The sequence below is a fragment of the Anomaloglossus baeobatrachus genome, chromosome 1 (genome assembly GCF_048569485.1).
Source record: "Anomaloglossus baeobatrachus isolate aAnoBae1 chromosome 1, aAnoBae1.hap1, whole genome shotgun sequence".
NCBI lineage: Eukaryota > Metazoa > Chordata > Amphibia > Anura > Aromobatidae > Anomaloglossus > Anomaloglossus baeobatrachus.
Genome location: NC_134353.1, coordinates 378,291,578 through 378,304,274, shown reverse-complemented (window position 1 = coordinate 378,304,274; position 12,697 = coordinate 378,291,578). Strand labels below are relative to the sequence as shown.

The window sequence follows — 12,697 nt, the reverse complement described above, 5'->3', positions numbered from 1 at the left end:
TCGCGATCAAAGAGCTCTGGCGGCAGACGCCTTAGTGCAAGATTGGTCGCAGTTCCGGCTCCCTTATGTGTTTCCACCTCTGGCACTCTTGCCCAGAGTGTTCCGCAAGATCAGATCCGATTGCGGCCGCGTCATACTCGTCGCCCCAGACTGGCCGAGGAGGTCGTGGTACCCGGATCTGTGGCATCTCACGGTCGGCCAACCGTGGGCACTACCAGACCGTCCAGACTTACTGTCCCAAGGGCCATTTTTCCATCGGAATTCTGCGGCCCTGAACCTGACTGTGTGGCCATTGAGTCCTGGATCCTAGCGTCTTCAGGATTGTCCCAAGGGGTCGTGGCCACCATGAGACAGGCTAGGAAGTCCACTTCTGCTAAGATCTACCACAGAACGTGGAAGATTTTCTTATCCTGGTGCTCTGCACAAGGAGTATCTCCCTGGCCATTCGCATTACCGGTTTTTCTTTCCTTCCTGCAATCTGGGTTGGAAAAGGGCTTGTCGCTCGGCTCCCTTAAAGGGCAAGTCTCGGCACTATCCGTGTTTTTTCAGAAGCGTCTAGCACGACTTTCTCAGGTGCGCACGTTCCTGCAGGGGGTTTGTCATATCGTACCTCCGTACAGGCGGCCGTTAGATCCGTGGGATCTAAACAAGGTCCTTGTTGCTCTCCAGAAGCCGCCCTTCGAGCCTCTGAGGGATGTGTCACTTTCTCGACTCTCACAGAAAGTGGCCTTTCTGGTAGCGGTCACGTCTCTTCGGAGAGTGTCCGAACTAGCAGCGCTGTCATCCAAGGCTCCTTTCCTGGTGTTCCACCAGGACAAGGTAGTGCTGCGCCCCATTCAGGAGTTTCTCCCTAAGGTGGTATCCTCTTTTCATCTTAATCAGGATATCTCCTTGCCTTCCTTTTATCCGCATGCAGTTCATCGGTATGAAAAGGATTTACATTTGTTGGATCTGGTGAGAGCACTCAGAATCTACATTTCCTGCACGGCGCCCCTGCGCCGCTCGGATGCACTCTTTGTCCTTGTCGCTGGTAAGCGCAAAGGGTCGCAGGCTTCCAAAGCCACCCTGGCTCGATGGATCAAAGAACCAATTCTTGAAGCCTACCGTTCTGCTGGGCTTCCGGTTCCATCAGGGCTGAAGGCCCCTTCTACCAGAGCCGTGGGTGCGTCCTGGGCATTACGACACCAGGCTACGGCTCAACAGGTGTGCCAGGCAGCTACCTGCTCGAGTCTGCACACTTTCACCAAACATTATCAGGTGCATACCTATGCTTCGGCGGACGCCAGCCTAGGTAGAAGAGTCCTGCAGGCGGCAGTTGCCTCCCCGTAGGGGAGGGCTGTCTTTGCAGCTCTAACATGAGGTATTTCTTTACCCACCCAGGGACAGCTTTTGGACGTCCCAATCGTCTGGGTCTCCCAATGGAGCGCCGAAGAAGAAGGGAATTTTGTTACTTACCGTAAATTCCTTTTCTTCTAGCTCCTATTGGGAGACCCAGCACCCGCCCTGTTGTCCTTCGGGATTTTTGGTTGTTTTTCGGGTACACATGTTGTTCATGTTGAATGGTTTTCAGTTCTCCGACGTTACTTCGGAGTGAATTTGTTTAAACCAGTTATTGGCTTTCCTCCTTCTTGCTTTTGCACTAAAACTGGTGAGCCAGTGATCCCACTGGGGGTGTATAGCCAGAAGGGGAGGGGCCTTACACTTTTTAGTGTAATTGCTTTGTGTGGCCTCCGGAGGCAGTGCTATACACCCAATCGTCTGGGTCTCCCAATAGGAGCTAGAAGAAAAGGAATTTACGGTAAGTAACAAAATTCCCTTCATTTTTGATAGGGGCAATACGAGGGTGCCTTGCCACCCCCGTTCCCCCCCCGTGTACGGGCAGAGGAAACCTGGCGTGCACAAGCAGTCAGTCTTCCCTTGCGCCCAAGTGGTCGGGTCTGTGTACCCCTCCAGGCTCCCTGGAAGCACCTCACACCAAGGTAGCTCCAGAGGGTTAGCAGAGCCAAGGACCTGCTTCAGCCTTGAGCCGAAGATGCATCCCTGAGATCCCCGCATCCATCACCGACGCGTCTTCAGATGGAGCCAGGAGCAGGTAGGGAGACGACGAGTCATCTGTCCCCTGCATCCAAACCGCCGCCTGGAACGGCGCCGGTGGGGCAATGCAGGCCGTGATCCCGGGGAGCATCCTTAATTTAGCCCCCGGCTTCGGCCTGCATTCTAGCAACGCCCCCTCTCACTGCTCTGGAAGCCGCTCCCTCACTCAGGAGCAGCTCCTTTCCGATTGGCCGTCACACTTAGTCCCAGCCCTGAGATCAATCAGCCTCCGGGGGCCGTTTCTCTCCTCCATGCTGCCAGGAACACTGGGCGCCATTTTCCACGTGGGGAGCAGACTCGGGTGAGATCGCATCCTTGGCTCTGCACTTCTGCGGCACTATATACCGCTCTGCTCAGTGGTTTATCGCTGTCTCTCTAGCAGTGTGTGTGCCTGCTGGCTAGCGGTGTATATCAGCTATTAGCGGTATATACTGGCTTTGCCTGCAGGTGTATGCCGGCTGTTTGACAGTATATGCCATTTTGCAACGGTATATACCGGCTCTGCATAGCAGTCACTTTATAATACTGCTAGTGGCTCCTCACTCATATAACTCTACCCCTATAGGGCTGTAGGACTCTATTGCTGACATGCGTAACCGCAAGGGTGATAAAGCTTTACAGGCGTCCTCTATGGACCTGTACTATGCTTGTACCACCTGTGGATGCTCGTTTTCTAATGGCCGAAGCTATCCACTATGCCGGGGCTGCGATGCCCCTTCTACCGTGTCACAACAGACCACGTTGCCGGACCAGGATGCCGTGCAGTCTCTGGATTCTCTCCAGCCACCGGCCAGGCAGCACCCCCGTCTGATGACGTAATGCCTGCATGGGCTCTTCTAATGTCTAAAAGGTTAGATGACCTTGCCGCTCAGATATCCCAGCTGTCCTCAGGCTCCCACAGCCTTCCCCCGGCTCAGCTCCCTCAGAGGAGCCCGCCTGCTTCGTCTAGTCCCTCTTCCCCATGACGTAAAAAAGCTGTATCCAAAAGGCGCCATTGCGACCTCTACGTCTCGTCCGACTCGGACGATAGTCAGTGTGACCGAGGTTCCGTGACCTTTAGTAGTCACGATTCTCAAGACTCCTTTCTGAGTCTAGGCATATAGAAGACACACTAATTTCAGCTGTCAATCACTGTCGATCTCTGATCAGCCTCCTGACCCGACTTCTCAGTCGGCAATCAAGCGGGCCAAGAAGCCTCCTAAATCCTTTGCTCAGGATCCGGTTTTTCGGCAAATTATATCTAAACGGTGGGATCACCCTGATAGAAGGTTTAATAAAAAACCCTTCTCTTCATTCGCTTATCCCTTTCCCTCTGAAATGGTTAAGCCATGGTCAGTACCCCCCCGTTGTGGATCCGCCAGTATCCAGACTGGATAAACACATGGTCATGTCTGTTTCAGACAACGAGTCTCTCAAGTACTCGTCCGACCGCGCAGTTGATGCTGCGGTCAAATCTATTTTCCAGGCTTCAGGCTCCTCTCTTCGCCCCCTGTTTGCCTTAACATGGGTCCCGAGAGCTATGGGGGTGTGGAGCAAGAACCTACGCATGATGCTTCGCTCTTGTAATATTCCCCCGGCGGCTTTTGAGATCCTTGATTTGTTCTCTCTAGCCTCTAATTATTTTCTTCACGGCTCCCTAGATACAGCTAGTTTGTCAGCCCTATCGGCGGCCAATGTTGTCTTTGCCCGCAGAGTCCTTTTGGCTAAAAATATGGAATGCGGACAGTGCCTCCAAGAAATCGCTGTCCACACTCCCCTTCCATGGCCTGCGTCTGTTTGGAGAATCCCTGGACAAACTCATATCTGAGATGACTGGTGGTAAAAGTACCATTCTACCTCAAAAGCGACCTGTATCCAGGAATTTTTAAAAAAATCTCCTTGGCGCAGGCAGTCCTTTCGGCCTGCCCCCCAAAAACCATCAGCCCAAGGATCGTCCCAACGCTCAGATCGAGGATCCGATCCCTCAAGGGGCTCTTCTTGGCGTTCCCACTCCAAGCAACCTAAACCCAAAGGACCTCGCTCTGTACAGGCCCCCTCAGCATGACGCCAGGTATCCCTCAGATCCGACTCCTGTTGGAGGGCGGCTTCTGCTTTTTCGTGATATCTGGCTAGACCACACTCACGATGCTTGGGTTCGAAAAATCGTCACTTCAGGTTACAAGATCGATTTCCATTCCCTGCCGGCCAATAGGTTTCTGCGTTCTCGTCTTCCAAAGTCCAAAACGCAAAGCCAGGCCTTATTTCAGGCCATAGCCTCTTTACAGAAAGCAAACGTTATCATTCCAGTGCCCCTGGAACAGCACGGCAAAGGTTTCTATTCAAACCGTTTTGTCGTTCCCAAAGAAGATGGCTCTGTCCGCCCTATCTTGGACCTCAAACGGCTGAACAAATTCGTACGGATTCGAACTTTCCGAATGCAATCATTGAGAGCAGTGCTAGCCGCCATGGAACCTGGAGAATTCCTAGCTTCCATAGATGTTCAAGATGCTTATTTACACATTCCCATATGTGTTTCTCATCAACGGTTCCTTTGCTTTGCCGTAGGACACCGTCATTTCCAATTCAGGGCGCTCTCCTTTGGGCTGGCCACTGCGCCTTGGGTCTTCACAAAGGTCATGGCGGCCATCATGTCCATTTTACACCCCAGAGGCATCCTGGTCGTTCCCTATTTGGACGAACGTCTTGTCAAAGGGAGCTCTCCAAGTTTGCTCAGAAAGCGTGCAGATTTGCCTAGACACGCTGTCAAGGCTAGGGTGGCTTATCAACTTCAACAAGTCATCCCTCATTCCTCATCAGCGCATCACCTTTTTAGGTATGCTGATAGACACGGCCCAGTCCCGGATTTTTCTTCCAGAGGACAAGAGGTCTTCCCTGATCTGGGGCGCCCAATCCCTCCGCTCTCGCCGTCACACATCCCTTCGGAATGGAATGAGTGTGTTAGGCAAGATGGTGGCGGTCATAGAAGCAGTGTCCTTTGCCCAACTCCATCTGCGCCCTCTACAACCGGATCTTCTATCCTCCTGGGATAAGAATCCAGCTTCCCTGGACTAGTCAGTCCGCCTATCTGTCTGCGCTCAGCTCCCTCGTCTGCTGGACTCAAGCCTCATCCCTATCAAGGGAAGTCCTTCCGCCCGGTCCACTGGCAAGTAGTCACGACGGATGCCAGCCTGATAGGCTGGGGGGTGGTGTTTCTCCACCACACTGTTGACTGCCGCTGGTATCCTTCCGAGCGCTCCCTGCACATCAATGTTCTGGAGATTAGAGCCATATTTTTGGCCCTTCAGAATTTTCAACCCTTACTATTGGGCCTCCCTGTTTGGATCCAGTCAGACAATGCCACGGCCGTGGCTTACATCAACCGTCAGGGAGGAACTCGCAGCAAGGCAGTGATGAAGGAAGTATCCAGGATTCTTTTTTGGGCAGAGAAGCACATCCCCATTATTTCAGCTGTCCATATCCCAGGGGTAGACAACTGGGCCGCAGACTTTCTCAGCAGGCAAGGTCTAGCGGCAGGGGAATGGTCCCTCCACGACAAAGTGTTCCATCAGATCACTCTTCGTTGGGGACTCCCGGATGTGGACCTCATGGCGTCTCGAATGAATGCCAAAATACGTCCCTTCATATCCCGGTCGAGAGACCCGCTAGCGATCGGCTCCGACGCCCTATTCTTTCCGTGGGCGCAGTTCCGCCTACCCTACATTTTCCCTCCGTTTCCTCTCATTCCGAGAGTAATCAAGAAAATCAAAGCGGAGGGAATCCTGGTGATCCTCGTAGCCCCGGACTGGCCCAGGAGAGCCTGGTACCCAGAGCTTCTCCAACTGCTCGGTGATTCTCCCTGGCGTCTTCCTGACCGCCCGGATCTTCTGTCGCAAGGTCCAATATTCCACCAGAATACAGCACAGCTGCATTTGACGGCGTGGCGCTTGAATCCTTGATTCTAGCAAAATCAGGTCTTTCTTCTAAGGTAGTTCATGCCATGCTTAATGCTCGGAAGCCCTCCTCCGCCAGTATCTACCACAGGACCTGGAAGACCTATCTTTCCTGGTGTGACCGTCATAATCGGTCGCCCCTTACCTTTTCAATCCCTAATGTTCTTGCCTTTCTGCAAGACGGTCTGGACTCGGGACTAGCTCTCGGTACCCTTAAAGGACAAGTTTCTGCCTTGTCAGTATTTTTCCAGAAGCGGCTGGCTTCTCGCCCTCAGGTCCGTACCTTTCTTCAAGGGGTGGCGCATTTGGTCCCTCCTTATCGCCACCCCTTAGATCCCTGGGATCTGAATCTGGTTCTCAGAGCTCTTCAGCTTCCTCCCTTCGAACCTCTGAGAGAAATCTCTCTCTTCAACAGCTGTCTTGGAAAGTTGCCTTTTTAGTCGCCATTACCTCTATCAGGCGAGTTTCCTAACTAGCGGCTCTTTCCTGTCGCTCACCTTACCTGATTTTCCATCATAAGGTGGTCCTTCGGCCTTCCCCCACTTTTCTCCCGAAGGTCGTATCTTCTTTCCACTTAAACGAGGACATTGTGTTGCCGTCATTCTGCCCGGTCCCGGTCCACTCTTTTGAAAAAGCCTTTCACACTCTAGATCTCGTCAGGCCTCTACGGATCTACATCTCCAGAACAGCGCCGTTGCGCAAGTCCGATGCCCTCTTCGTCCTCTCAAAAGGACACAGGGCAATCCGGCTTCTAAATCCACGATTTCTCGATGGATTAGGACTGGTTTCTGTGAGGCTTAGAAAACACGAGGTGTTGTTCCTCCTCAATCTGTGCGGGCCCACTCTACTCGAGCAGTGGGTGCTTCCTGGGCTATCCGCCATCAGGCTTCGGCGGCCCAACTTTCCAAGGCCGCTACCTGGTCCAGTGTGCACACGTTTACAAAATTCTACAGAGTGCATACGCATGCTTCCGCGGATGCTGCTCTTGGAAGACAAGTCTTTCAGGCGGCAGTGGCCCATTTATAAGTGGCCACTGCTCGGTTCTTTGACAGTGTTTTGATATGTGTTCACTGCAGTTGCAGTGGTTAGTCTGCTCTTAGTCTGATGTTATACACTGTTAATAGTTCAGTTCCCACCCAGGGTTTTGGAACGTCCCACTGTCTGTGTTCCCCAATGAAAAGGCGAGAAAGGAAATGACATTTTTGTGTACTCACCGTAAAATGTCTTCCTTGGAGCCTTTCATTGGGGGACACAGCTCCCACCCTTGTGGTTTTGGTTGTCCTTCTCCTACTGCTTTTACACCAAACTGAGCTAGTTTCCTGCCTAGCTAGGGTATATGCTGTGGGGGGAGGAGGTAACACTTTTGCAAATCTAGTGTGATGTCTCCCTGGAGACATCATAATACCCACTGTCTGTGTCCCCCAATGAAAGGCTCCAAGGAAGACATTTTACAGTGAGTACACAAAAATGTCATTTTTTTTTTTTTTATCTTTACTAGAAGTTCATGGTGGCCATGTCTAATATTGGCGTGATACCATGAATTTCGGGCTTAGGGCCAGCTGATAATATATAGCTAGTCCTAACCCCATCATTACCCAGCGAGCCACCCGGCATCAGGACTGCTGGAAGAGTTGGATACAGCGCCAGAAGATGGCGCTTCTATGAAAGCGCCATTTTCTGGGGTGGCTGCGGACTGCAATTCGCAGCGGGGGTGCCCAGAAAGCTTGGGCTGTACTGCGGATTCCAATCCCCAGCTGCCTAGTTGTACATGGTTGGACTGAAAAATTGGGCGAAGCCCACGTCATTTTTTTGGGGGGCAAAAAACTCCTGCATACAGTCCTGGATGGAGGATGCTGAGCCTTGCAGTTCTGCAGCTGCTGTCTGATCTCCTGCATACACTATTGGATGGAGTATGCTGAGCCCTATAGTTCTGCTCCCCCTGCCTCTCCCTCCAGCATACAGTCCTGGGTGGAGCATGCTGAGCCTTGTAGTTCTGCAGCTGTCTGATCTGCATACACTAGTGGAGAATGAAGAACATATTGAAGAAGAAAATGACATCACTTTTTTTTTTTTTTTTTTTAACAATCTTTAAAGGGAACCTGTCATCAGAAATTTAGCTTGAAACCTAAAAGTTTCCCCCTCTGCAGCTCCTGGGCTGCATTCTAGCAAGGTTTCTAATACTTTTTGTGGCCCCTTTTAAACCAAATTAAATACTTTATAAACTTGTACCTTTTGCTATGCAAATTTTGTAAATCGCCATGGGGGCGGGCTGCCTGGTGTCTGTTACTGTCCTCCTGCCGATTTACGCCGCCCCAACGCTGAATTTCATACCTCAGGACGTCCCCCCTGGGCGTCCGAGGTCCCGCACATGCGCTGTGGGACTGTGCAGTGTGTGCACGTGTGACCGCTGGTGACGTTTTGCGCAGGCACGAGGTTATGGGCGGCGCTGTGATTGTCCTCAGCAAGTGCCGCCCATAACCTCGTGACCGCACTTTCCCCTCTTCCTCCAGCGTTCTGCGCAAGCGCTCGCTGGCCAGATGACCCGATGTCACCTCTTTCCCATCTTTCCCATCTTGCCCTGCTGCAGGGTAAGATGGGAAGGAGGTGACGTCAGGTCATCTGGCCAGCGTGCGCTTGCGCAGAACGCTGGAGGCAGTGGGGACAGCGCGTCCACGAGATTATGGGCGGGCACTTGCGATGCAATCACAGCGCCGCCCATAACTCGTGCCTGCGACTAAGTCACCAGCAGTCCTGGCGTGCGCGGCACCTCGGGCGCAGTGGGCGGCGTCCTGATGTACGAAATGGAGCGTGGGGGGACGGCGGTAATGTGCAGAAGGGACAGCAACGGACACCAGAGAGCCCGCCCCCATGGGCGATTTACAAGATTTTCATACCAAAAGGTACAAGTATTTAATTTGGTTTAAAAGGGGCCACAAAAAGTATAGAAACCTTACTAGAATGCAGCCCAGGAGCTGCAGAGGGGGAAACGTTTAGGTTTCAAGCTAAATTTCTGCTGACAGGTTCCCTTTAATGACATTGTTCACGGAAAAAAAGCATAAAAACAGTTGAGCAAAAACGCACACGTTTTGCAGTGTTCTTTTTCCTCGGGTGCGTTTTTGTGTGTCTTTTGCCACAAACGCACAAACGGCGTCAAAAAAACGCAGCGTGTGAACTTAGCCTAAGGCAGTTCATGTCATACAGTAAGTCATGGGTTGAAAATAAACCTTTGTTCTTTGCTCCACAGTGCCATATAATCTTTCCATCTTGTAATTTTTTTTTTTTTTTTAGAGCCAAACAAGAAGAAAAACGTAAAAAGGAGGAAGAAAAGCGAATAAAGATAGAAGAAAAGGTAATGTTGATAATCCATTTGCAAACGTCATATTTTTGCCAATGTTATGTATGTATTTCTACTTTAAACTGAACTAGTCACCTGCAGATAATGGGTTAATATACAGGGAAATTTAAAACCGTAAAACATATTGGACTGTCTAACTGGATTAGCGGCTACATACAGAAAAGTGAAGTTTTATTCTCCCTGCAGCATCTCACCTTCAGTCATTGAGACAGTGCAGGGAGCTATTTCACTACACTGAAAACACAATGTAATTTCTCTGTGGCGCATGCAGACACATGATGCAGAGCCGGCTGTCAATCACTGTTCCAGGGAGTAAGTAAGGCTGTGCTCACCTTTTAGGGCACACTCACACAAGCGTAAAAATTGGACGAGTGCAATGCGAGAAAATCTCGCATTGCACTCTGACCAATGTTAGTCAATGAGGGAGAGCAGTTGGGCAACTTTTATCGCATCCATAGGAATAGGATCACAGGCTCAAAAAGTTTTAAAAATATTATAATTTGAAACCTAACCCTTTTTTTTTTTTTTTAAACGTTTTATTGAAGGTTAAGTAAGACATTACATTATAGGATAAGTCAGCAATTTGTACTTTACAAGTATACACGTATACTGTTTGATAAGCATAGTAATAAAGCAACATCAATTAAATCCACAACTATTACATTCAATCTGGCCTTAGCACATTAATCATTGCAGAGGTGTCAGTTCATGAAACATATCCATTCTGGGGCGAAAAGCCCACCTCAATAAGAGAAGCGCAACCCAGATTACAGAGGTCTCGTAATATCCCCAATACATTATATCATAAACCACGTATTTCTCCTTTCCACCCATCAGAATACCATTAGTTACTATCACGCCAGTACCGACTGTAGGCTATCAGCTAGGGAGCCGGGCGATCCACCGGTCAAGGGCGAGCCCATCCATCTACCCCATATTTTGTCAAATTTATTTAATGATCCCCTTATCTTATAAACAGTGTTCTGACGGAATTATAGCATTTACCAACGCAATCCATGAGGCTCTAGTTGGCGGGTGGATGCCCATCCAGTTTAGTATAATGCCCTTCCGGGCCAAAAATAATACCTTTTTTATTAGTAAATTTTCATTTTGGGACCAGGAGCGTACGTCCACCACCCCAAACAGACACAGAATTGGGCACAGAGCAACTCCTTTCTGAAGTATGGTGGATAGAGTCGTTACAACCTCGCTCCAATAGGAGAGAATGACCCGGCAATCCCATATCATGTGCCAGAAATCAGCACCGTCTCTCCCGCATCTTGGACAACCCACCCCCACCAGATTATTCACCTTTTTCATCTTGTTCAATCTTTGAGGAGTCATATAACTTTGGTGTATTATGTATAGCTGAATCAGTCTATTATTGACTGCAGGAGAGACTAGCGTGTGGGATTCGACAATGTCGTCCCACACTACATCATCAATTTCAGGGATCCTGACACTCCACCTCTCCCGGACAGAAAGAGGACTGTTCATGGCCTTGGCCCGGATAAGGGAGGAATACAGTTTGGAAATGAGGCCTCCAGGGCCCTGTGACCTGATAATTCCAATGACTGGAAAGGAAGAGAATCTAATCCCACGACCAGAGAACTGAGCCCGAAAGGCGTGCCTAATCTGGAGATACTGAAACCCATGAGATTCCGGCAAGTCAAATTCTGCACGCAGCTGCGCAAAGGGGCGGAGATCACCATCCCGGACCAGTGATCCCAAGGAGACTATTCCTCGATTCCTCCATTCGCCAAACCCCGGCAGCCCACAAAAGTGTGGAAGGTCCAGGTTATTCCATATTGGTATCTCAGTTGGCATATCATGGAAACCAAAAATGGTTTTAGCCTCCCTCCAGACCCTGGCCCCCAGTTTGTGTATTGGGAGGACACGACCCTCAGGAGCCCTCTTGTGGTCCGTCAACAATGGCCATAGGAGATCCATACCTGTGAACTCTGCCAGAAGACCCTCCGGAGAACCCCTCACCCCAGGAAGTGTCCAATGTCCCAAATATTTCAATTGTCCGGCCAAATAGTATAAGTACAGATCAGGAAGGGCCATACCCCCCATGTCCTTGGGTCTCTGCAATTTGGCCAACTGGACCCTTGATCTGGAAGGACCCCAGACAAAGGTGATCATCAAAGATTCCAGGGACCGAAAGAAAGAGCGGGGAATCTGTACGAATACATGTTGGGTTATGTAAAGACACTTTGGTTGCACTATCATTTTAAGGAGATTAATCCTTCCCGCCACTGAGAGCGGGAGTTGGCTCCATCTATTAAATTTCTCCCCGAGGTGTGATAATAAGGGGGCAATGTTTCTTGCTATCATCTCCGAAGGGTTTCCCGTCAATATAATCCCCAGGTATTTAAAATGATCCACCACTGGAACTCTACAGATGTGGGTATTCATCATTTCCTCCCTGTCCCGGGATAGGAAGAGAAGGTACGATTTTGACCAATTTATTGACAGGCCCGAGAACTCCCCGAATCGGTCGATTAACTCTACGGCTCTAGGAATGGAGGAATCCGGATCAGAAGCAAACAATAACAGGTCGTCTGCATACAGAGACAAACGTTCATCTCCCTTACGGTGTCTCACTCCCCGGTAGATTGGGTCCGTCCGAATGCGCACTGCCAACGGTTCCATGGCGAGGGCGAACAGAAGAGGGGATAGAGGACATCCCTGCCTAGTTCCCCTCCCCAAATGGAAGGTTTCCGATACTCCGCCTCCCACCTGAATGTTAGCCGTTGGGGCTTTATAAATAATCTCAATCCATCTAATAAAATCGTTGCCGAAACCAAATGCCCGCAGTACCTCCAGCAGGTATGGCCATTCTATAGAGTCAAAGGCCTTGGCCGCATCCAAGGAGACCAAAGCCCAATCCTCCTCTAACTTGGTGCCCATCTGTAGAATCACCTGTGCCCTCCTCAGATTATCCGAGGTACTTCTACCCGGAATGAATCCAGACTGATCCTCATGTATTATGGAGGAGATCACTTTATTGAGTCTAGTTGCTAGAATTTTGGTAAGAATTTTGTAATCAGAGTTCAACAGAGAGATCGGTCTGTATGAGCCACAATCCAGTGGATCCTTATCTGGTTTCAATAGTAGCACGATGGTTGCCTCATAGAAGGAATCAGGCAACCGTCCCCTGCGGAACGAAGCCTCAGCCGTCTCCAGAAGAGCTGGAATCAGCTCCCCCCTATACTTGTCGAATATCTCAATCGGGAGTCCGTCTGGGCCAGACGCCTTACCCCTATTGAGGGCTCCCATCGCCTCCACCATCTCTTCCATGCTAATGGGCTCATCC

At 50.3% G+C, this 12,697-nt stretch overlaps 1 protein-coding gene across 3 annotated transcripts in view; it reads left to right on the top strand.

The window, feature by feature from the left end:
- CHAF1A (chromatin assembly factor 1 subunit A) overlaps positions 1 to 12,697 on the top strand; it is a 221,829-nt gene that overhangs the window by 86,944 nt on the left and 122,188 nt on the right. For all 3 annotated transcript variants that reach the window (XM_075352508.1, XM_075352507.1, XM_075352506.1), the window contains exon 5: positions 9,312 to 9,372. In XM_075352508.1, coding sequence (XP_075208623.1) covers positions 9,312 to 9,372 — 61 coding nt within the window. The remainder of the gene's footprint in view (positions 1 to 9,311; positions 9,373 to 12,697) is intronic.